This window comes from Conger conger, chromosome 8 (genome assembly GCF_963514075.1).
Source record: "Conger conger chromosome 8, fConCon1.1, whole genome shotgun sequence".
NCBI lineage: Eukaryota > Metazoa > Chordata > Actinopteri > Anguilliformes > Congridae > Conger > Conger conger.
In genome coordinates, this window is record NC_083767.1 from 26,306,828 (window position 1) to 26,331,103 (window position 24,276).

The following is a 24,276-nucleotide window of genomic DNA, read 5'->3' on the forward strand; positions in this document are numbered from 1 at the left end:
GCTCTCATATCAGTTGAGAAGGACATATTAACTAGCTAGGAGTTCTACAATGCTGTGACAGACATCTTCATAAAGAATAGACACATGGATTCATCTACAAATGAAGTAAGCCTGTGTTGTTTATTTCACTGTTGGTGATAGCTGAATCTTGGTGGGGCTCTTATGAGTTAAATTGCTGCATTAACTTGTTTAATTATTGTATTTATTTGACTGCGTGCAATGTTAATTGACTATTATTGGTGTGCTTAGACCAATAATGGTCAATGGGCGACATTGGCGGTGCCAGTTGGTGCCAGAGGGTTGCCAGTTCGATTCCACTCTGGGTGTGTCGAGGTGTCCCTGAGCAAGACCCCTAACCTCCAAATGCTCCTGACGCACTGGTTGGTACTTTGCATGACAGCCAATCGCCGTTGGTGTGTGAGTGTTGCTCAGTGCGCCAGTGGTTTCTTTCTTTTTCTGGAAATTCCAAGTTGTTGCTTTTCTCCCAAACACAGCTCTCTGGTCTTCATGCTTGTTAATCTTTTCTAACACAAATGCAGTCTTCACAGGCAAAACCCAAGGCTAAAACCAAGAGTAGACATTCAGAACTATTTAATGTTTAACCAATCAATGAAACAGGACACATCTGGGCAACAAGAAACACCTGTCAGTCACATGTTCCAATACTTTTGCTCACCAAAAAAATGTGTGGTCTGATACAAAAGGTGATATAAAAAATAAATAAAAAGCAGAAATTTGGATCTGTCATCTCATGTACATCTTTTGACCACAAACTCCATTGTCTTCAGTGTATAGTGAAAACAAAGGAATTGACCTTTTGTGGGGCAATGTGGGACAGATTGATTATGCCAATTCTTAATAGGTTATCAACAAACATATAGAACTTCGATATAATGCATATCTGGCTTTGACACATATCCCACCAGCAGTTACAGCCCGCACAGAATATTATGCTTGAATAATTAACAGATTACAAAATAAATTGTGAATGTTATAGGCATGGCCAATGGTAAGTGCGGTCTTTATTCATTTAGATACATCATTTAGATCAAACATGCAATAAAAAAAATAAAAAAACCATGAATGGTCATCAAAAAGTCAGAAGTAACAGGATAGCTTTATAATTAGGCATAAAATATATTAAGCAGAAATCTTGCATGTCAAATCTCCTTGCCTGGACATGAATTGGATGGTAATAGCTTTTGTTCGACCACATGGTATTTTCTTGCAATCTTTCTATTTTCTTGGGGTCTGGCAAAATTAGGGAGTAGCGTGCTACCGAAGTTGGCCTCCGTGTATGAAAGGGAGTAGTGCATAGTGAGATACATGCTTGTTATTTCAGCTGCAGTGACTTTGTCTGTCAAGCTATCATCTTTGGGTTTAGGTAGATATGCATCCATGTATCAGAGGCCTTTATCATGAAGCAGGATTACCGAGTTAGCTGGATAATTAAACTGAGTAAAACTCCTAATAAATCTGGAACTCGTACTGAAAAAAACCCCCACTGTTCCAGGTGTTACTAGGTGCAGTTATTGAGCTAACTCCGTAATCCTGCACGTTATACAGGCACCTGCACATTTGTTTTTCCAACACAAATTTACAATAAATGTAGCACAACACATCTAATAAAGTAGCAAATATACTTTCTTAAGCCTGATTCTTGCTTCTTCTGCCAGGCTGTTGGGTGATTCCAGAGATTCAGTTGCTGGCGGAGGGTTCGTATGGAGCGAAAATGGAGAGACTGTGCACCAAAGAAATTGTAACCATGCATGGTGCTCTGTATTGATCTAGATTGTCAAACAAAGTTATTTCATTATCTCTGTAGGGCGCGCTGCTGTCCAGAACAAACTGAAATGAATGGAACAATGAAGGCAACCACCTGTGGGCAGTACCATATGGCCCCTGCATATGGAGGCTGATGGATGAAACATGAATCATGCTAGTCAAGTCTAGAAAAGCAAAATTATCATGGAAACAGTACACATATTTTACATCCTAACATACCCTGTTCAATTTCTGAGCTTACATCTATAACAATGTACATGCAGTACAGTAAAATGTCCAGTGTTAATTTAACTCCATACAAGTTCAATGGGGATTAAACATAAAAACTTTTTGCTGTGTCTAATCTGAAAAGCTATGACATCATAACAATCCCAGTTTAAGTTGTAAACCCACTCCAGAAGCAATTTACCACAAAAAAGGCAAACTAGGGATAACCCTAATGAAAATAGACAAAAATATGGACAAATATATTCATAGCCATAACCCAGATTCATGTACACAGCTGCAGCAACAGGAATCAGAATTGAGGAGTTGCTTAACTCATATCTGTCATCCCAGTTCTAGGACTGGGCTATGTGGTTCTGGTCCATGGCAGTGAAGAAGATACAGACCACGGTGGCCACCAGTGTATGCATGGCTTCATACAGCAGCTTTGGGGAAAAGACACTCCAGATGAAGAGGTGGTAGCGCAAGGCAGTGACCAGGATGATGTACACCACTGTTGGGATGGAACGCAACAAGGCAAAGCAGTAACATCCATGGCCCAGAGACGCTGGATGCCGGCTGGGGGAGAGACAAAAAGGAGACTCCTAAATTATCTAATGATTAAATAGTAGCAACCTCATCAATGGAGTAATATAAAGTGGCTTCAGAAAGTATTCAGACCCCTTCACTTTGTGCACAGTGTTGTAGATTTAAAGGTACAATAGGTACGATTTTTGCGTTAAAACATTGTTGCAAAATCCCTTCCTATCGTTGAAAAAGGCTCACTGAGATGTTGTTGTTGTGTTTATAATCCTTAAATTCTGGTTTCAAAATATTCAGTTGACGGGCCGTCACTCTGCATCAAAACATTGTACAGCTGTACAATAATTCAAGCTCATTGGTGTGGGGGCTTATTCTTGCACTCCAGACAAGCGATCACTGAAACTTTGAATACTATTGGTTATTATCCAAGCGAAGATTACATATCTAGTTTAAAACAATACCAGTTTGCTATCGGTAGCAATAGATATTTATAAATTCAGCAAGCTAACTAATAGCTAATTTGCTTGTTGCTACCAATAACTAACTGGTATCATTTTATAACTATATATTCTTCACTTGGATAATACAGTTGCATCGTTTGTGGCAGACTATCATATGTTACTTACATCGCCAACTAGTTACATAGCCAAATAAGTTGCTTGCTCATTATATAGTTGGTTAGCTAAAGTTAAAACTTCAAAATGACAAAAAATATAAATTTTGTGTAGCACACTAAGTCAAAATTTTATCTGTTCACCTGTTTGAACATTTTTTTTTTTTACTAGAAGACTAGGAAAAGGCGGCAGGCACTGTTGTGTCACTGTCAGCTTTCCAAAACAGTGCATGAGAACACTGAACTTTATAATAACGCTTTATATTATGCGTTATATTCATAGACTGTAGGAAAGATAAACAGTGGTTTGAGGGTGTTTGTTGCAGCAATTCCTCTCTTGACCATTAGGAGTCTGAAATTACCTATTGTACCTTTAATTTTAACTGGATAGAATTCCCATTTTTCCCATCAATGTACACTCAATACCCCACAATAATTTTTTTTTTTAATTTCAGAAACATTGAAACTGAATTCTTTCATTTACATTACTATTCAGACCCTTTGGTGGGGTATTCCAAATTGTGGTCAAGTGCACCTTTTGCTTTAATTATCCTTGAGATGTGTCTAGAACTTGATTAGAAATTGAATTGATTGGACATTTAGGCCCCTCAATTCACAGTGCATCTCAGGACAAACACCAAGCCATGAAGTCCAAGTTTCTCTGTAGACCTCAGAAATTGTGGTGAGGCATCCATCGGGGCAAAGGTATAAAAATACAATTTCTAAAAAACTTTTGAGTGTTCCCAGGAGTGGCGTCAATAATTGTGAAATAGAAAACGTTTGGAACAACCAGGACTTTTCTTCATGTTGGCAGTCCAGCCAAACTGAGTAACCGAGCAAGAATGGTCACTCTAACAGAGCTTCGGAAGTCCTCTGCAGACATGGGATAACCTGCTGGAAGGACGACCATCTCAGCAGCACTCCATCAATCAGACCTTAGAGGTAGAGTGACTAGACCAGGCATCACCAACCCAGTTCCTGGAGATCTACCATCCTGTAGGTTTTCACTCCAACCCTAATTTGGCCCACCTGATACCAACAATTAGCATCTTGATGAGTTCCCTAGCTGCTGAACGAGGTGCGCTGCTTTATGGTTGGAATGAAAACCTACAGGATGGTAGATCTCTAGGACCAGGGTTGGTGACCTCAGGACTAGACAGAAGCCACTCTTAAGTAAAAGGCATATGACAGCCCGCTTTTATAGGACATTTATAGGAGAGCATGAGGAAAAAGATTCTCTGGTCTGAGGTAACAAAAATTGAACTCCAAGCACTATATCTGGTGAACATCATGCACTGCTCATCACCTGGCTAATAACAATAACATGAAGCATGGTGATGGCAGCATCATTCTATGGGGGTGCTCCTCAGCAGAAGGGACAGGGAGACTGGTCAGATTTGAGGGAGGGATGAATGCACCCAAATACAGAGAGATCGTTAACCTGCTCCACAGTGCATTCGATCTCAGACTGGGGCAACGGTTCATGCTGGAGTGGCTTCAGGACAAGACTGTCCTTGAGTGGTCCATCCAAAGCCCAGACTTAATTCACATAACATATCAGTGCAGAGACCTTAAAATGGCAGTTCACAAACGCTTTCCATCCAATCTGACGGCGCTTGAGAGGATGTACCAGGAAGAATGGGCCAAATCTAAATTTCCCAAATCCAAGTGTGCAAAGCTTGTAGAGACTTCCCTAAGAAGACTCTTAAGTTGTAATTGCTGCCAAAGGTGCTTCCACAAAGTACTGAATTAAGAGTCTGAATACTTATGTAAATGACAGATTTCAGTTTTAGATTTTTAATAAACTATCAAAAATGGCTAAAAACATATTGAGTGTTGATCATTGAAGGGCAAAAATGGCAATTTTATTCAAAATTAAATCTACACAATAAAGTGTGCAAAAAGTAAAGGGGTCGGAATACTTTCTGAAGTCACTGTATCATCGTAATTCAAGATTAGCACAGAGCCCTATGTGATAAATCATCAGTTTCTGTAAATGTTTACCAGTCCATTTTGTAAATGGTTAACCGTGTAATCGATATCATTTTTATGAGTACTGACACACAATTTCATTGCATTTTCAAACTTTATTTTGGTATTTAATCGTAAATACTTCCATTGAAATGTTAACATTGTAATTCAGACAGGCTGAGGGTTGCTGTTAGGTCACATTGGCGGAAAAAAAAAAGACAAAGGGAAGAAATAAATAAAAAGGAATAGGAGAAAAGGAAATCCTTTAATCAGAATTAACAAATTGCATTAAAAAAAGCACTAAAAATTTAAATATTGTTGGAATATAGTAAGACCATTGTTGTTAATGATATTATTATTGTTATTTTGTTTTTATTCTTTCCTTTGTGATTACTTTCTGTTGAATATTTTGTGTGGGCTCACATAGACATCACACATATACTCTAAATCAATTCTGAAATAAATTCACCCAGAAGTGCACCACCATTTATAGATGGAGCCTTAAGCAATAGTTCACCAAAACATTAACAGCTGATTTCTTATCTGGAAAATAGTCAAATAGGCTAAATGAATTCACAGTCAAAAGAATATTTTCCATAGATACCTTACCTTGCTCAATCCCAAATGAATGGTTAAGATGGTAAAGAAACAGTTTACACAGTTTAACATTTAGAAATACATGTGTATATTTGAAATTAAGATATGGAGATAGTGGTGTGAAAAAGTATTTCCTCCCCAATTTCCTTAATTTTTGCATATTTGTCACACTTGTTTCAAACAAAATTTCATATAAGAAAAAGATAACCTGAATAAACAGAAAGTTACAGTTTCTATAAGATATTTATTAAAGGAAAAAGACTATCAATGGCCCCTGTGTGAAAAAGTAAGTGCCCCCTTAGTTACTCAATCAACCAATAGCCACATTTAATTGATAATCGGGTTCAATTAGACTAGACACACCCAGGCTTGATTACTGCCAGCCCTGGTGAATCTAAACATCACTTAAATAGAACCTTTCCAGCAATGTGAAGTAGGTTAATGGCTTTCAACAAGTGGCACACTATGTCACGATCAAAAGAAATTCCGGAAGAAATGAGAAAGAACGTTTTTATATATCAGTCTGGAAAGGGTTACAAAGCCATTTCTAAGGCACTTGGATTCCAGCAAACCACATTGAGAGCCATTATCTCCAAATGGAGAAAACTTGGAATAGTTGAATTCCTCCAAGAGTACATTGACGACTCATCCGGCAAGTCACAAAAGAACCAGACGAACATCTAAGGAACTGCAGGCCTTATTCGCCTCGGAATAGGTCAGGGTTCATGACTCCACGATAAGAAAGAGACTGGGCAAAAATGGTATCCATGGGACAGTTGCAAGGCAAAAAACACTGCTAAGCAGGAGGAATATAAAGGCTCGTCTCACATTTCCCAAAAAACACATTGATGACCCCCAAGCCTTTTGAGATACTTGGAATTCTGTGGACTGATGAGTTAAAAGTGAAACTTTTTGGAAGAAATCGGTTCCGTTACGTCTGGCATAAAGCTAACACAGCATTCCACAATAAGAACATCATACCAACAGTCAAACATGGTGGTGGCAGTGTGATGGTGTGGGGATGCTTTGCTGCCTCAGGACCTGGGCGACTTGCAATAATTGATGGAACCATGAATTCTGCTCTATACCAGAAAATCCTGAAGGAGAATGTCCGCCCATCAGTCCGTAAACTGCAGCTCAAGCGCAATTGGGTTATGCAGCAAGACAACGATCCGAGGCACAAGAGCAAGTCCACCACTGAATGGGTAAAAAAATGTAAAAAAAATAAAGGTTTTTGAGTGGCCCAGTCAAAGCCCTGACTTAAACCCTCTAATGTGGCTGAATTAAAGCAATACCTGCAAAGAAGAGTGGGCCAAAATTCATCCACAGTGATGTCAAAGACTGATCTCCAGCTATCGGAATCATTTGGTCGCAGTTGTTGCTGCTAAAGGTGGCACAACCAGTTATTAAGTTTAGGGAGGCAATTACTTTTTCACATGGGTGATATAGGTGTTTCATAACCTTTTTCCTTCAATCATTAAAAAAAATATTTTCTGTTTATTTGGGTCATCTTTGTCTTATATTAAATTTTGTTTGCAAATAATTGTTTCAAATCTTATTTGCAAATTTTGTTTGCAAATAATTGTTTCAAATCCGAGTCCAATCTCTAAGCATATGTAATGTGATAATCTTGTGTAGCAGTGTAGCGAAGTAGTGCAGCTGGTCTGGTGAAGTAATTTACTGCTCTCTTCAGCTCTCCTTGCAGCTTTTCAGTGTTAGCAAGGATCCTCGCCTGCAGCCCATCCATTGCACCACAAATCACACCCCAGAACAACTTTGCATAGCCACACGCATTTCCAGCTCCATTTCAAACTTACGAGTAGCCAGAATAACTGTATAGCCTACCAAGCACCCAGCTGCTAAACAGCACAAAAATAATGAATACAGACAGCAGCTCACAAAACAATAACAGCTTTATTTAGATTTTAACTGAAAGTTGTTCCACGCTGCAATTAATATCAGGCATCTCTCATTTTACTGTACATTTTAGTGTACCTTTATTTCTGATTTTATATATAGCGATCAGACTATTTCAGTCATATATCTACTTGTACAGCACATTAATCTTCAGCCTGTTGCACCAGTATAACTTAGGTTTGATTGCAAGTTACTGTGTTAAGTCCACACTAAATTTCACATTGTAACTAGTTAGTTTTAAACTAAAGTTGTGTATTTGTTTGGTTGCACAATTCATACTCATGCTATATATTTACCTAAGTTGACCATAAGCCATGACATTGTCACATACAGTGATGTTTCTTTATTCAAAGCAATCACGCATGTTTAAAAAAACACTGGCTATTCGCGTCTCGTGCCCTCAAGCGTCAAACCGAAAAATGTATTTCTGGAAATCAACATCAATATTATGATTAAAATATCATAAAACGTGTTAATGTGATTAAATTACATTTTTGTGGCTTTTAAGCGCTCATTTTACCAGCATTCCATCAATGTTAAATGCTGGACCCCGATGGCACCGAAAAACAGATGTCACTGCAGATGTCAGATGCACATTCTATTGCTTCCATTTATGGAGCTCGAAAATGGTGATGTAACAATAGTTTTTACTGGTTGACTTCACATGCTCATACATGGCAGTTGGTGGCACTTTGAACTCTCAGAATTCTGACTGTAGCCAGGGTCAATATACTCCTCATATCCCGCCGTCAGGCTACAATCGTGTGAATGATTTCAATATTGCTAAGTTTTGGTAGCAAATAACCATACTGTATCCTTCTGATGTAATTTACATAGCAACTGTACATCCAGATCCCGCCACTTCACTCACAGTGCCCAAGAGAAAATGATTCAGAAAATATATAACTTTTAAATATTTAAATCGATCCTACAGTGGGACTTTTGTCATCAAAAAAAGGATTTATAACACAGAAATGACGACCTTCTAAAAAGTATGTTCATTTAGGCACTCAATACTTGGTCAGGGCTCCTTTTGCACAAATTACTGCATCAGTGCAGCGTGGCATGGAGGCAATCAGCCTGTGGCACTGCTGAGGTGTTATGGAAGCCCAGGTTGCTTTGATAGCAGCCATCTGCTTGTCTTTATTGTTAGCTCTGGTCTCTCATCTTCCTCTTGGCAATACCCCATAGATTCTCTCTGTGGTTCATGTCAGACGAGTTGGCCGGCCAATCAAGCACAGTAATACCATGGTCAGCAAACCAGTTACTAGTAGTTAAGGCACTGTGGGCAGGTGTTAAGTCCTGCTGGAAAAGCATCTCCATAAAGCTTGTCAGCATACGGAAGCATGCAGTGCTCTAAAATCTCCTGGTAGATGGCTGCGTTGACTCTGGACTTGATAAAACACAGTGGACCAACACCAGCAGATGACATGGCACCCCAAATCATCACTGACTGTGGAAACTTCACACTGGACTTAAAACAATTTGGAATATGTGCCTCTCCACTCTTCCTCCAGACTCTGGAACGTTGATTTCCAAATTAAATGCAAAATGTACTTTCATCTGAAAAGAAGACTTTGGACCACTGAGCAACAGTCCAGTTCTTTTTCTCCTTAGCCCAGGTAAGGCGCTTCTGATGTTGTCTCTGGTTCAAGAGTGGCTTGACACTAGGAATGTGACACTTAATGCCCATTTCCTGGACACGTTTGTGATGCACTGACTCTTGATGCACTGACTCCAGCCTCAGCCCACTCCTTGTGAAGCTCCCACAAGTTCTTGAATCGGCTTTGCCTGACAATCCTTTCAAGGCTGCGGTCATCCCTGTTGCTTGTGCACCTTTTCCTACCACACTTTTCCCTTCCAGTCAACTTTCCATGAATATGCTTTGAACAGCCAGCCCTTTCAGTAATGACATTCTGTGGCTTACCCTCCTTGTGGAGGGTGTCAATGAGTGTCTTCTGGACAATTGACAAGTCAGCAGTCTTCCCCCATGATTGCCCGACCAAGTATCCCCGCATATGCCTCCCTCCAGTCCCGACAATTCCTTGCCCTAACTGAGACCTGGATCACACCTGACAACACCGCCACTCCCGCTGCCCTCTCATCTTCCTTCTCTCACACTCCCTGGCCATGGAGGTAGTACTGGGATGTTAATCTCCCCCTCATGGAAATTCTCTGTTCTCCCCCTCTCTGACCTGTCCATATCCACTTTTGAATATCATTCTGTTGCAGTATCCTACCCTACTAACCTCTCTCTTTATTGCAGTTGTCTATCCTCCTCCGGGGCCCCTGGGAGGTTTCTTGATAAACTAGACACCCTTCTCAGCTCCTTCCCTGAGGATGCCACCCCACTGATTCTCCTCGGACTTCAACATCCACCTTGAAGCCTCCCAGGCTGCTGCCCTCCTACCACTACTTCACTCCTTCGACCTCTTCCTGCAACCCACAAAGCAAGTAATGTCCTAGACCTTGTCTTCATGAGGAACTGCTCATGCTCCAATTTCACGGTTACCCCTCTGCGTACATCTGATCACCACTTCATCTTATTCTCCCTCCCACTTTCATGGTCTATCCTACCACTGCTACGCGGATAATACCAAACTCTTCATCTCATTCCCGCCATCTGATACACAGGTTTTAGAGCGCATCTCTGCTTACCTGAGTGACATCCAGAGCTGGAAGCTCAACCCACGTAAAACTGAAATGATCTTCATTCCTGCTATTAACTCTCCCCATCTGGAACTCTCCATTTCCCTATGGGATACCTCACTGATGGCATCACCCTGTGCAAGGAACCGTGGCATGGTGATAGACAGCAGGCTGTCCCTCTCAGAGAACATTGCGGCGGTGACCCGGTAATGCAGGTTTTAGTGGATGAATTTGGACTGGCTAAATTTTGTTTTTCTTTCATATGCATTGCTCTCCAACAATGAAATAAAGTAGTTTTATTATAACCTCTAATAATTTATGGAGTAATGTATTCCTGTATTCAGAAATAATGTTACGGTTGGTTATATTCTGTATCTACGATTGCCAAAAATAAAATGTCAATCACATCATACAAATTAAAGGAGTAGGTGTTATAGCCTATTACAGTTCAATGGTGGAACAAAGTAATATTATTTCAAAATCAACTGAACCAGAGCTGTGGAGAAAGTTAGCTAGTTAACTAACTCACCATCTTCCGAAAAGAACACGGGGAAGCGGCCGCTTCCACCAAAAGTTAATGTCCGTTCAATGGTATTTTTTCTCCTGAGGAATGTGGTTTATGATTATTGTTTCTTATTGACTATCCCAGACACAAAAACAAATGGAGGCAGCAGAGCCGTTATCCACCCAGAAGCAAGTTCTTGCTGTTGTGACGTCACGCTAATTTGTTGTTCTGCCATTTTGGCACCATATGGCTCTGGCAATGTATAATGATATGTTCTGTGTGTCGCGTGGCTTGCAGTTGCATCATGTCTTACATTATAGAGTCACTGGCTAACATGGTGCCTCGTTTCCGAAAATATAAATTTTTATAACAACTGTAGCATATGACAACCCACTAGGTCTGTTTAAAAGTAGAGCATGTTCTAATTGGGTGAGAAATGTTCGGAGAAGAGCGCAAAAAAAAGTCTTATGAAAATGCTAAAAGCTTCACTAATCATTTTAATAAAAAACTACCACTAACATGCCTCTGTTAATATATGTATAGAATAAGACCTCTGTAGTCTGGATTCATATCTAACAGTACCTCAATGGGTGAAAACAGGGCCAAAAAATAATAATAATTTGAGTAAAGCTCCTAATCTGTAAATACCTAAGGAAATTATATCTAGGCAATTTAAATAGTTGTGTAAGCTTCTCAAAATAACTGAAAATGTTATTAAAAAATGTATACTTTACGCAGCCAATTCCATTTCTATAAGCGGAGATGAATAAACAGTTGTATGTAATAGAGCCTAAAATTGAGGCAGTCTGTAAACCAACATTTTAATGAAATTGAGGCCAAATCTTTAGGGTGTGAATCACTACAGGATTTGAGGAACTCAAGTTTTTTCGAATTAGAGAGACATGCCAGGAATCTAAGGGATAAGACCTTGCCTCCTGCACCCAGATAGGGCTTGGATGACATACATTACATTACATTATTGGCATTTGGCAGACGCTCTTATCCAGAGCGACATACAGTTGATTAGACTAAGCAGGAGACAATCCTCCCCTGGAGCAATGCAGGGTTAAGGGCCTTGCTCAAGGGCCCAGCTCTAATTGTGGCTACAACCGGGATTAGAACCACCGACCTTGCGTATCCCAGTCATTTACCTTAACCACTACGCTACAGGCCGCCCCATGATGGATGAACCCTGCATTGCTTCAGGGAAGGATTGTCTCCTGCTTAGTCTAATCAACTGTACGTCACTCTGGATAAGAGCGTCTGCCAAATGTCAATAATGTAACGTACGAATATTGCTCGCCAAATAGTAATGTTGAAACTTTGGGAGTGCCATCCCACCCTGTCGCTTTGACCTCTGTAGAAAAGCTTTCCAATTACAACAGCCTCTATTCTCCCACAAGAAGGAGGCAACCAAATTGTCAAATTTGTTAAAGAAACTCTTGCTAATTAATATGGGTATGTTTGAAAATAAATACAAAAACCATGGTAGGACTGTCATTTTAACTGGAGATTATAAGATTAATGTGGCCTGCTAGAGTGTCTCCTTTTTACAGCATTCGTAAAGTGGACTAAAGTTAGGGCTGAAAGAATTGATTGAAGGAATTTAACGAATGCCTAACCATTACACACAAATATTTTACTTCCATGCATTAATCGAAATGGCATTATAGAGGTCGGTCAGGTGTTGGTTAATGAACTGACTGGGAAATACTAACTTTTCTGTAGGTTCAGTTTGTAACCCGAAAGTTCTCTACCATTGAGGACATGGGATTAGAAACACAAAGGTCATCCGCATATAATGAGGCTTTGTGCTCAGTACTCTTACAGATAATACCACTAAATTCAGGGCGCTGACATAGCTATATAAGCCAATGGCTCAATGGCAACTGCAAATAGCAGAGGGCATCCCTGCCTAGAGCCCCAATGTGCAGTGGGGTCCAAAAGTCTGAGACCACTAGCAAAAATGCTTCCATTTTGCATTCTTTTCTAATTTAATACATTTTCATTGCTATTATATTATCATCATAATAATTCAAGTGAAAAGTTGAATTATGAAAAAATTACATGAATTTCAGAATTTCTTAGTATTTGGTATGTCCACCTTTTGCTTCTACTCAAGCTGACACAGACTTCACAAAAAACCTAATGATTCATGTTATCTCAGCATTATTTGACTGAATGCTTGGCTTTTATTGTTGTGAATTGTGCAGCCCTTTGGTCTTTGAGTTGTTCTTGCAAAGCTTTAAAGTGACTTTAATTTGTTTTAATTTTTAAAAAATCCAAAAACTTTCTGTTAATTTCCATTTCTGTTCATATTGGGAGTGTAAATGTTTGTACACACAGAAACAATAGATACAAATTCCTGTAAGGGCTGCATCCACAAATGAAACAATTTTGATCCACTGAGATTAAAGAAGGCTTCAATCTTAGTGCAAAGGCTTTGGCTAATATTTTATACTCAACATTTAGAAGTGAAATGGGCCTGTATGATTCAAAGAGAGTGGGCTCCTTTGACTAGAAGAGATATTGAGGCTTCATTTAGAGTTCGGGGAAGATAGCCTTTAGTGAATGATTAATTAAACACATAAAAATAACAGGAACAGTAAGGCTGAGAATTTCTATAGCTCCACTGGAAAAACATTGAGCCCCGGAGATTTACTGCTCTGTATTTGCTATTGCAGTAGTGATCTGAAGATCCAAGTTTCTTGGATCTCCAAGGTGTTAAGTTGACTGGAAACACATGGTAGGTGGTGGGTCATTAGGACAATCTGAGGTGTATAGGGATGAAAAAAAAGGAGGACTTTAAATTGTCATTCTGGAGGCAGTGGTTGAGCCTGAAAAGCCAAAAGCTTGCTGGTTTATCTCCAAATTCATACATTTGCGGCAGGCCTTTAACAGCCATTGCTTCTTCAGACAGATCCTGTCTTCATACAGAGTTGAACTAGGTGATACAGCATATTACCCATCCATTAATTTGGGATGTGAATAAAATTATTAATCCACGTACACTCAGTAAACACTGTATTAGGCAGTTATTAGACGTATCTTTTGTTTCTACTGCTGTAGCCTATCCACTTAGTGTTATGATGCGTTATGTGTTCAGAGATGCTCTTCTGCATATCACTGTTGTAATGTGTGGTTATTTGCATTACTGTCATGTCTCCCATCAACAAGGCGTTTCAGTCTGCAGAACTACTGCTCACTGGATTTATTATTATTTTTTTTTCACCATTCTTTGCAAACTCTAGAGGCTGTGCATGAAAATCCCTGGACATAAGCAGTTTTGCAAACAACCCTGTCTGCCACCAACAATCATTCCACGGTCAAAGCCACTTAGATCACATTTTTTCCCCATTCCGATGGTTGTTGTGAACATTAACTAAAGCTCCTGACCCGTATCTTCATGACTGTATGCATTGCACTGCTGCCACACAATTGACTGATTAGATTATTACACCTACTTATTCATGTGATTAAGTAAAAATGTTCCTAATAAAGTGCTCGGTGAGTGTATATGAGTCGTTGACATAAGGAGGTGAAATAATAAAAAAAATTCAGAATTCGTTGATTATAAGATTATATAAGATTATAAAATTGTACCCAGGTATAATATAAATTGTTAGTTTGAAGAAAATGTAAGTGGTCACCAAAAATTCCCTGTATTTCACCATTTGTGACACCTCACATGAATTGCCCTGCCATTCAATATCACATTTGACTGAATTCATATGGAAAAACAGATCATATCCACTGTGGAAATAAGCACAATTTTCAACCCATATACAGTATTTCACATATCAAAAGAATATACCAGCATTTTGCCTGACAAACCTGTAAAAAGTTCAAATGCTTAATTATTATTATTATTAATTATTGTTTCACAATGAAATATTGCAGTGTTTAGATTGAGGTGATAAACACTGACCACATCACACTGCCAGCTATAGGTTTAAATTGACTATCACTATGATCCTGCCATCTAAATTGAACTGCCTCTTAAACGATCAGCACAAAACAGAATACAATGACAAATAGTGCACATTTATTAACAGTCAGATTATGTCATCGCACTAGCCATCACCTATGTATATTCAATAGATTGTTATATTGTAAAAGAATAACAACTGAAGGGGCACATATTGCACATAAATATGACGTATAATTATTGTAGTATTCAGGATATTCTAGCTGCCTTTGCTAGTTGGAAATGGACTCAAGTTGGAGATGCTTCGGTGATTAAGTTGGAGCATTTCTTGAGAAACCAATTTTCTCTAAGAAATGCGAACTTTTTTTTTTAGTTTGTGAAAAATGTTGAAAATCCTGACAAATTATCAAAAATAACCCTGACCCTGAGTATGCATTACAATACAATCCTGATGCTTTCATCTCCTGATTTTCCTTTATTTTATTACTGACTTCTTTCTTCATTATCCTGATGATTTTTGTCTACTTTACAAAAAAATGGAGAATACAGAAAACTATATAACTTTTCATAAAACGGTGCAAATTGTAAGCCATTTACATTTAAATACTGTGTACTGTAATCACCACTGACGTGCCACATAGCTTATTGGAAAATGTTTTGGTTCAATTGTCCTTAGATATGTTGCACAGGTCTCAAGTAATTATACAGTAGTTGTACATTACAACTGCAGTAAATGAATTCTTTGCAATAAAATATTAATAAAATAGAAATAAGATGCAGAGTTGATACAAGATCTGCCCCGTTCTTTCACACTCAGCTTTATGCTTCAGGATGTAAAGGAATCCCGCAGAATCCTAATCCATAATATGTTTTCACCTTCACTCGCACTCACAGATGTAATTTTGTTTCAATTCCAAAATTAATGATAAATAAATTTAATAAATTAATCAATTAAATGAATGCAGCAGAATTAGCTAATCAGTTAAGGAAGCAAGTAGCTAGCTAGCTCAAGTCTCTAGACTTAGAATGATCTTTGAATTTCTGAAATCCAAACACAACAACAAATAACAATAATCAAAAAAAATCTAAGGTATTTACAACAAGATACAGTGGTTTTGTGTTTCATTTGATGTTTTGCCTCTGGCAAGAATGCCGCCGGCCAGGAAAAAATACTTGCAAGCTTACCACGGAAGGGGGCAGCTGTGTTGCATTTTTTCCACTAGCCGTGTGTACTCGAATACCTCCAGGGAACTGAAGTATTGTTTCTGTGTTTTTTGCGTGTGAGCAGTAGGTTATAAGGAAACCTTGTTAGTCTATCAGCAGTTGTAGATTTGTTGTCAAATTACTGCGTTAGTTAGACCAGGTGTGTTGCATTTTCTGTCATTAGTTAGCAAATCTCATGTGTTTTTCACCAGCCGCCGGCAGTTTCGCTCGGTTCTGTTATTCTGATTAGGTGATCAGAATCAGTTAGATACTTTGGACGCTGCAATTGTTAGGATAATTTTTAGATCACTAGTTTGCATTAGTAATTAGCAGTTTATATAAGCGTGCTCAGAGCGACGCTATATAACAGTGGAATTGTTTGCAATTCGGCAGAAAAGTGCATTTTTTCCACTAGCCGTGTGCACTCGAATAACTCCAGGGAACTCAAGTATTGTTTCTGTGTTTTTTGTGTGTGAGCAGTAGGTTATAAGGAAACCTTGTTAGTCTATCAGCAGTTGTAGATTTGTTGTCAAATTACTGCGTTAGTTAGACCAGGTGTGTGGCATTTTCTGTCATTAGTTAGCAAATCTCGTGTGTTTTTCACCAGCCGCCGGCAGTTTCGCTCGGGTCTGTTATTCTGATTAGGTGATCAGAATCAGTTAGATACTTTGGACGCTGCAATTGTTAGGATAATTTTTAGATCGCTAGTTTGCAATAGTAATTAGCAGTTTATATAGGCGTGCTCAGAGCGACGCTATATAACAGTGGAATTGTTTGCAATTCGGCAGAAAAGTGCATTTTTTCCACTAGCCGTGTGTACTCGAATACCTCCAGGGAACTTAAGTATTGTATCAGTGTTTTTTGCATGTGAGCAAAATCCCTTGGCCCCGTTATCTCTGCTCATGGCATCTCCTATCATTGTTATGCCGATGACACCCAACTCTTTCTCTCCTTCCCCCCATCAGACACACAGGTCTCTACCCGTATCTCCGCCTGCCTGAGAGACATCCAGAGCTGGATGGGCAACCACCATCTAAAGCTCAACTCAGATAAGATGGAGGTGATCTTCATCCCTGCTTTAACCTCTCCCTTCTCTGATTTCTCCATCTTACTAGGGGATACCACAGTGACCTCATCCCCTAGTGCAAGGAACCTTGGAGTGGTGATGGACAACAGGCTATCCTTCTCCAAGAACATCGCTACGGTGACCCCGGCGTGCAGGTTCTTCCTGTACAACATCCGGAGAATCCAACCCTTTCTCACCACCTACTCCACTCAGCTCCTTGTTCAAGCAATGGTCCTGTCCCGCCTGGACTATTGCAATTCTCTGCTGGCTGGCCTTCCAGCATCTGCCATCAGACCCCTACAACTCATCCAGAATGCTGCAGCCCGTCTGGTATTCAATGTTCCCAGACATTCGCATGTCACCCCCCTGCTCAGCAACCTCCACTGGCTGCCTGTTATGGCTTGCATCAAATTTAAAACTTTGGTGCTCGCATACCAGGCAGTTAAAGGATCAGCCCCTGTGTATATTCAATCCCTTATCAAGACCTATACACCAGCAAGACCCCTCCGTTCTGCCACTTTGTGCCGTCTGGCGCCTCCCCCTCGCCACACCTGCTCTTCAGGCTCATGACTGCTGTCTGTCCTGGTCCCACGGTGGTGGAATGACCTCCCGGTGAATGTCAGAACGGCAGAGTCTCTGACCTCCTTCAAGCGCAGACTGAAGACCCATCTCTTCAGGCTACACCTTTCCCTCCCCAACTCACAATCACTGTGATTGGCCTTAAACCGTAATGGCACTTATGTATAGATATTGTTTCTTGTATAGGTATTGTTGTTTTTATTGGCTGTTGTTGTATTCTAGCTGCCAACAGTGGTATGCTAGTTTGAATGTTGATTGTACTCTTCAAGGGTTCTGAATTTCTGTATGTTTACACTAGGACTCGGAACTGTACTGTCCTCTCAGGTCTACTTTTGCACTTGTTCTTGTGATTGATTTGCACTTTGTTGTACGTCGCTCTGGATAAGAGCGTCTGCTAAATAACACGTAATATTGCATTTCGGCCTGTAAGAGGCAGAACAGTCATTTGTAGCAAGATTACCCATAATCCATAGTGGTTTATGGGTAGTTTTCTGCACAACCACCACCAGGTGGCGAATGTGAGCACTCTACTCCACAGCTGTCCGGGGCCACCTTGCCATGATGGGACTTAATTTGCCAGCAGATTCCTTCGGTTGCAGGTAGTTCCGGCAATAGTTAGAAGAATGTTTAGGGCCATTGTCCTCTTGGAAAATAAATCCAGACCCAATAAGACGACTCCCAGATGGTACTCCGTGCACCAGACTGTTTGGTATACTTTGTTATCCAGAATGCCATCAATTTTCACTGAGTCACCTGTTCCTGAGGCTGAAATGGCACCCCACACCATAATACTACCCCCTCCGTGTTTAACTGTTGGCAAGAGACACTCATTTTTATATCTCTCCCCCTCCCTCCGTTGAACATATACTCTTTGCTTGTTGCCAAAACTGTTCAAACTTGGACTCATCAGTCCACAACACTTTATACCAATCTTCCTTTGTTTCCTTTTGCAAATTTCTGGCATTTCACTATATTTTTCTCTCTCAGTAATGGTTTCTTTGCTGCTATTCTGCCAACAAGTCCTTCTTCTCCCAGTTTCCGACGCACAGTTCTTGAAGACACTGTTGCACCATTAGTCATTGTGGTGTTGATCTCGTCACGCAGTTCTCGTGAGGTCTTTCTTCGGTCTTTAAGACTGAGAATTTTGAGATGGTTCACTTGTCTGTCTGAAAGTTTATTTTTTCTACCTCTCCCTTTTCAGTTCTGGTGTGAATTGGTGGCATCATGGCGGTCTAAAGTGTACTTTACAGTGCTTGGACTGCATCTCAAGTCCTTGGCTATGGTAACTCCAGCCAGCATCAAAAAGGGCCTTTATTCGAACATGTTGCTCACTCGTTAGCTCCTTCTTCACCTTAGCCATGTTCAAAGAGCAACATGTGCTTCAAGACTACTTCTAGAGGCTTTGAATTTATACCAATTGGTGGTGTGGCCTCAATGACAAAACCCTGATGTTACCAATCACTTAATGAGCAGGATAGGCCTTGTACATTCAAAAGAATCACACAGCTGTGTCCTAAGACTCTTGCATCACCATCAATTTAAGCACGATCACACCTGACAATGATTACACAGGTAATTTGGCTTCTTCTGTGAAGGAACATGATTGTGTGACATTGACAGTGAAATAGGCCTAGCTTGTCTTTTGTATGGAAAATGACATACATCTCCTTATGATGGCTCTATTCTATGGTTTATAGAGCATAATGATGACTTTGTAGATATTTCATTTGTTTTATGGGTATTTTAATGGCCAATTCAACAAAAACAACTGAAACCACTTAAATATGCCAAGTGTTCTAATAATTTTGGCCACAACTGTAGGTCTAGTGAAGCAGAAAGGTGTTTGCTTCATGAGTGCGGGTACTGTTTTACTGCACCAGACCTGCTTTTGTACCGAGGCCATTGTGATGATAATTTAACAGTAAATAGATAGATGTTATGTATGTTGTGACATGCATGTTCTTTTTTAACTTTTTTATGTATTTTTTATTGTATTTTTTGGTGAGCACTGCTCCAAGCAGTTGTCTTAGAAAAACCCCCTCTGAGTATAATGCTGGAGCCAGTTAAATTAAGCAAAACACTTTTTATAATACTAATTTAGCTTAGTTTATTTTCATAATTTAGGTATAAAGTGTCACAATTACAAAAGAATCTACTAGAAAATGCAAAAATTAAGTTGCTTTAGTTTGCAGTGAAATTAAAACAGGAAACAATACATTTCATCATAAACACCCTGATCATGTGTGCAAAATCTGAGGATGATCTTTTTGCTTTGTGGCTTGTTACTCGATATTATGAGTAAACAACAAAAACAGGATAGCTAAGTTAGCACATATGTCAAGTAAAATAGCAGGGGTGAAATTCAACTGCATGACAACAACCTTGAGTCCCGATCAGTGAAGAAAGCCAATGCCCATGATAGGGCTGCACAACTCTAGTCCTGGACGGCCGGTCAGCAAGCTGGTTTTTGTTCCAAGCAATTACCTTCATTTATTTTTAGCTCTAGAAATTATTCTGGTTCACTCCTGTACTTGGGCAGAGTAAAATCTTGATACACTTGCAGTCTGTAGCTGTAGCTGATGCATATACAAATGTCTGATCAATACATTATTTAGTTAATTAAATAATCAAGTGGAGAACTTCGTACAAAGTTCTGAAGCGGATTGGCCGTTGCTGTGCACCCCAGTGAAAGACCAACAGAGCCCAGCATTTGTGCCACCTAGTATTTTACTTTTGAAGAAGCTTTAGCATGATAGCAGGCCATTTGTCTCATTGGGCTGCTTAATGTGTTATGTGTTGCTCTTTATTCATGTGTTCATACTATTGTATACCCATGTCCATATAACCCATGCTATGCTATGCTATGCTTTGCTAAACCTGCTATGATCTGTTGTAAAGTTGTGAAGTCATGTGATACTATGTGTTGAATGTGTATTGTGTTTATCTTGGATGCCTCTATGTGATCGGAAGACACAGACAAAGTTTCCTAACAGATCTAAATAAATCAATAAATCAATCAATCAACCTCTACCACACCGAAGTGAGATAACAATTAAGGAGGGCTAGAGACTAACCTGTCTTGTGCAGAGCTGAGGTAGCACACTAGGTGACACGCCCAGAGCAGGGGCCCAGAATAGGTGCTGAAGGCTGTGAGGAAAATGGCAGGAATCGCCACATAACTCTCAAGCCCAACAAAGCCTGCTGAGATGTCCACTGTTGCAATGTTGTTGGAGTTCCCCTGCATAAAAAATGAACAATGTAAGTTTACTGATTTCTTTGTTATTTCATAAATCAGGCCTTAATGGTAAAGTGGCTAGACGGAAGCCACTTGAGTAAAAGGCATATGGGAAATTCCACAGTAATGTCAACCTGAGCATGAAAAAATAAGCTTACTTACTTCCCAATTGAACTTATTATGTCCCAAACAGTCGACTGTGACTTCTGAAATCTGATAAAATGTAGGCTAACAATGGGAAAATGCTTAGAAATCGATTCATTAGTCCCATTACCATTGAAATCTTGAAAACATTCAATGCCAAATCTGACATTCAGAACCATTTCAGATGACAACAAATGTGTTATGATAAAATTTGATTGGGAAGCAGATCGTCAAACAATGTATTTGAGACGTGTCACATCTATACGCTGGTATATCAAGATGAAGATATACAGTAGTGTGGAGTGATGATTATACACCACCACGTTTGTCTAAAAGGGGTCTCAATATATTACTTCTTTGAACATTTTTCGTGAAAATTTATTTAACAAAACTATCATTCCCACAATTACAATGGGGTAAAAGTATGGCTAATAAACAGAAACACTGAAAACATAATTTTTGTTTTTGAAAAAGTTTAATTTGTATTTTTGGACTTTTGCATAGCATGAATGCATGTTTGAAGGCTCATTCCATGATTATTGATGCTTAACAATTTGTTTAAACTGGTTTGAAGCAACATTATTCTGCATAATTACTTCTGATGGTCAGTTGTTCCAGTATTTAAGGTAACACGAACTTTGAGCAGTGTCACAGTGTTAAACATGATGGCACGACGGAAGCTCTCTGAGATTGTTCGTGGCCGCATTGTAGCCTTACATGATGCCATCATCTGGTGACATAAAAGTCCAGACCTTAATCTGATTGAGAAAATCTGGGATTTGCTGGATACCAAGATAAATAAATCTGTTGTAACATCGAAATAATCTCTTTGGAATGAACTTCAAACCATATGGAACGGTTTAACGAGTGAAAAAATGATTAAAATGATTAAATGGGTGTCTTTTTTCTCCAAGAGACCATTATTTTTGTTTTCACAATATATTGTTATCTGTGTACTTATTTTCATCTACATGAACCAATATTACATGAAATAAATACAATAATACATGAATAGTACTTGGTTTCTGATTTATCGTCATTGTGTTAAGTGTATAATCATCACTGCACAGGACTAAGTATTTTCCAAATTGCTATTTTTATGTTCAAACATTACATGGATAACAGACTTTCTGCATTAGACTTTAACATTCACAGAGATTTTAGAAAGTGTATATTCTCCCCCTAAATACCTGTCTTTTTATTAAGTTATTTGTTTGTTAAGAAGAGTTATGTTTTTTAGGAAGTTTGTCATTTTGTGTGCAAATGTCACATCCATAACGCTGGAATTGCCCACATGACAGCCCGCTTGGAATTTTCCAAACAGCATTTAAAGGATGCTGAGCGCAAGAGGAAAAAGATTCACTGGTCTGATGAGACAAAAATTTTACTTTTTGGGCAGAAATCCAAACAATATGTCAGGCGAATACCAGGCACGACTCATCACCGAGCTCATACCATCTCTACGATGAAGCATGGTGGTGGCAGCACCATACTATGGGGGTGCTTATCAGTGGCAAGAACAGGGAGACTAGTGAGAATTCAGGGAAGGATGAAAGCAGCCAAATACAGAGAAGTCATTGAAGAAAACCTGCTCCAGAGTGCATGCAACTTCAGGGTGACGGTTCACCTTTCGCATTGATAATGACCCAAAGCATTCAGCCAAGACAATGCTTCAGTGGCCTCAGACAAGTCTCTGACTGTCCTTTAGTGGCCAGCCAATACCCAGACTTAAAGCAGAAAACAACATTTTGGGAAAGAACAAAATGTTCAATTTCATTTTCATTTTTTCACTGGCTCAATTTCCTTTGTTCACAAAACATGTTAGCTTAGCATAGACTTGAAACCTATAGGAGTCAGTAGCCTACCTCCTTCAAAGTGAAGAAATACAACTCACAGCAACAAGCAGTCTTATTTACATTAGGTATCATGTGTATTTGAAATACACGTGCGGGAATAAAAAAAGAAAAGAAAAAAAGACAGTCATTGTTTTCAGAGAAGTTCTACCTTTTAATCCTCTGGGGTCTGAGGGTGAAATGAGGGAAAACTGGTGACTGTGCCATGCTCTGACATTTATGTCATTTTAATCAACTTTATATTGTGATTCCAACGTGTTTCATATCTTTGCTTTCAGCACAAACTCGGCTACAACAATATGGCAACAGTAAATAGGTCAGAATCATATGTGCTTTCTAAATTGTTCTAGAATCACACAAAGTATAAACAGGCACTACCCAATTGTAACTACATTTTTGGATCACTGAAATTTGTTAATCTAGGTCTTGATTAATTGATTAATTTTAAATTTTAAAAAGTCCTGGGGCCATACGATGCCACCTAGCTGACAACCAGAGTCTTTGTGGCTGTAGGCACAGGCACATGATCAGAAATGGCCTGTTGAGATTCCTTAGGTACCTTCTGTGAGTAGGCGTTATCGCACATGGCATCGCCCCTCCCCTGCCAGAGAATAATTATTACCTTGTTTCAATGTGAATGAGATATGTTGAGTGAAACTCACATATTAATGATTAAAGATTAAGAAATTGCAGTGGTTTAATTCATCTAATTTAAAATGTTTTAACCTCCTAAGACCTGGCGTACACATGCGTGGACTCCACATTTTGGGCTGTACAACCATAATACTTAATTCTTAAGACCGAGTCCACATATGTGGACATCATTTTTCTCAAAAACTACATCATGTCAAAAGATGATGCTTAGTTTTTATACTTATCAGGTCCCAATAAGCCCAAATAGCAAAGAGAAATTAAAAATGCATACCAAAAAAGAATGCGGGTCTTAGGAGGTTAAAGCAATCCATATTATGTGTCAATAGTCCAAATAAAAGGGAAAGTTAATCTGATCTTGTCGGCATCATTGGCAAAGCTCCCCAGAGGGTTAAAACTACCTTCAGAAAGTGCAATCAACCAGCAGAAGACAGAAGAGGATACTTGTGCGTACAGCACTTATCGTTCCAACCGTCTAACTAATCCAAAAACAACGTCTCTCGTTTTAATTTTCATTTAATTTTCCGCACGTGTATTTCTAATACATGATGCCTCCTGTAAATAACACAGCTTTGGATTTGCTGTAAAGTGTATTTGTAAGGATTAACACTTTGAAGGAGATAAACATGGTATGCTAACATGGAAACTGAGTCAATGAATGCACAAAAATTAAACTGAACATCTCTTCTGGGTAAGTCGGAGAAAAGGTATGTTTCCCAAAATGTTGGTGTTTTCCTTTAAACCCCGCAGAACATCTGTGAGGAGACCTGAAAGATGGCAGTTCACAGATGCTTCCTATCCAATCTGAAGGAGCTGGAGAGGATCTGCCAGGA

General features: G+C 39.3%; 1 protein-coding gene across 4 annotated transcripts in view; it reads right to left on the reverse strand.

Moving 5' to 3' along the window:
- Window positions 1–574: 574 nt before the first annotated feature.
- The window catches only part of pigg (phosphatidylinositol glycan anchor biosynthesis class G (EMM blood group)), a 142,674-nt gene continuing 118,972 nt past the window's right edge, over window positions 575–24,276 (reverse strand). For all 4 annotated transcript variants that reach the window (XM_061252011.1, XM_061252010.1, XM_061252012.1 and 1 more), the window contains 2 exons: window positions 20,635–20,798; window positions 575–2,568 (listed from right to left, as the gene is read on the reverse strand). In XM_061252011.1, coding sequence (XP_061107995.1) covers window positions 2,346–2,568; window positions 20,635–20,798 — 387 coding nt within the window. In that variant the 3' untranslated portion in view covers window positions 575–2,345. The remainder of the gene's footprint in view (window positions 2,569–20,634; window positions 20,799–24,276) is intronic.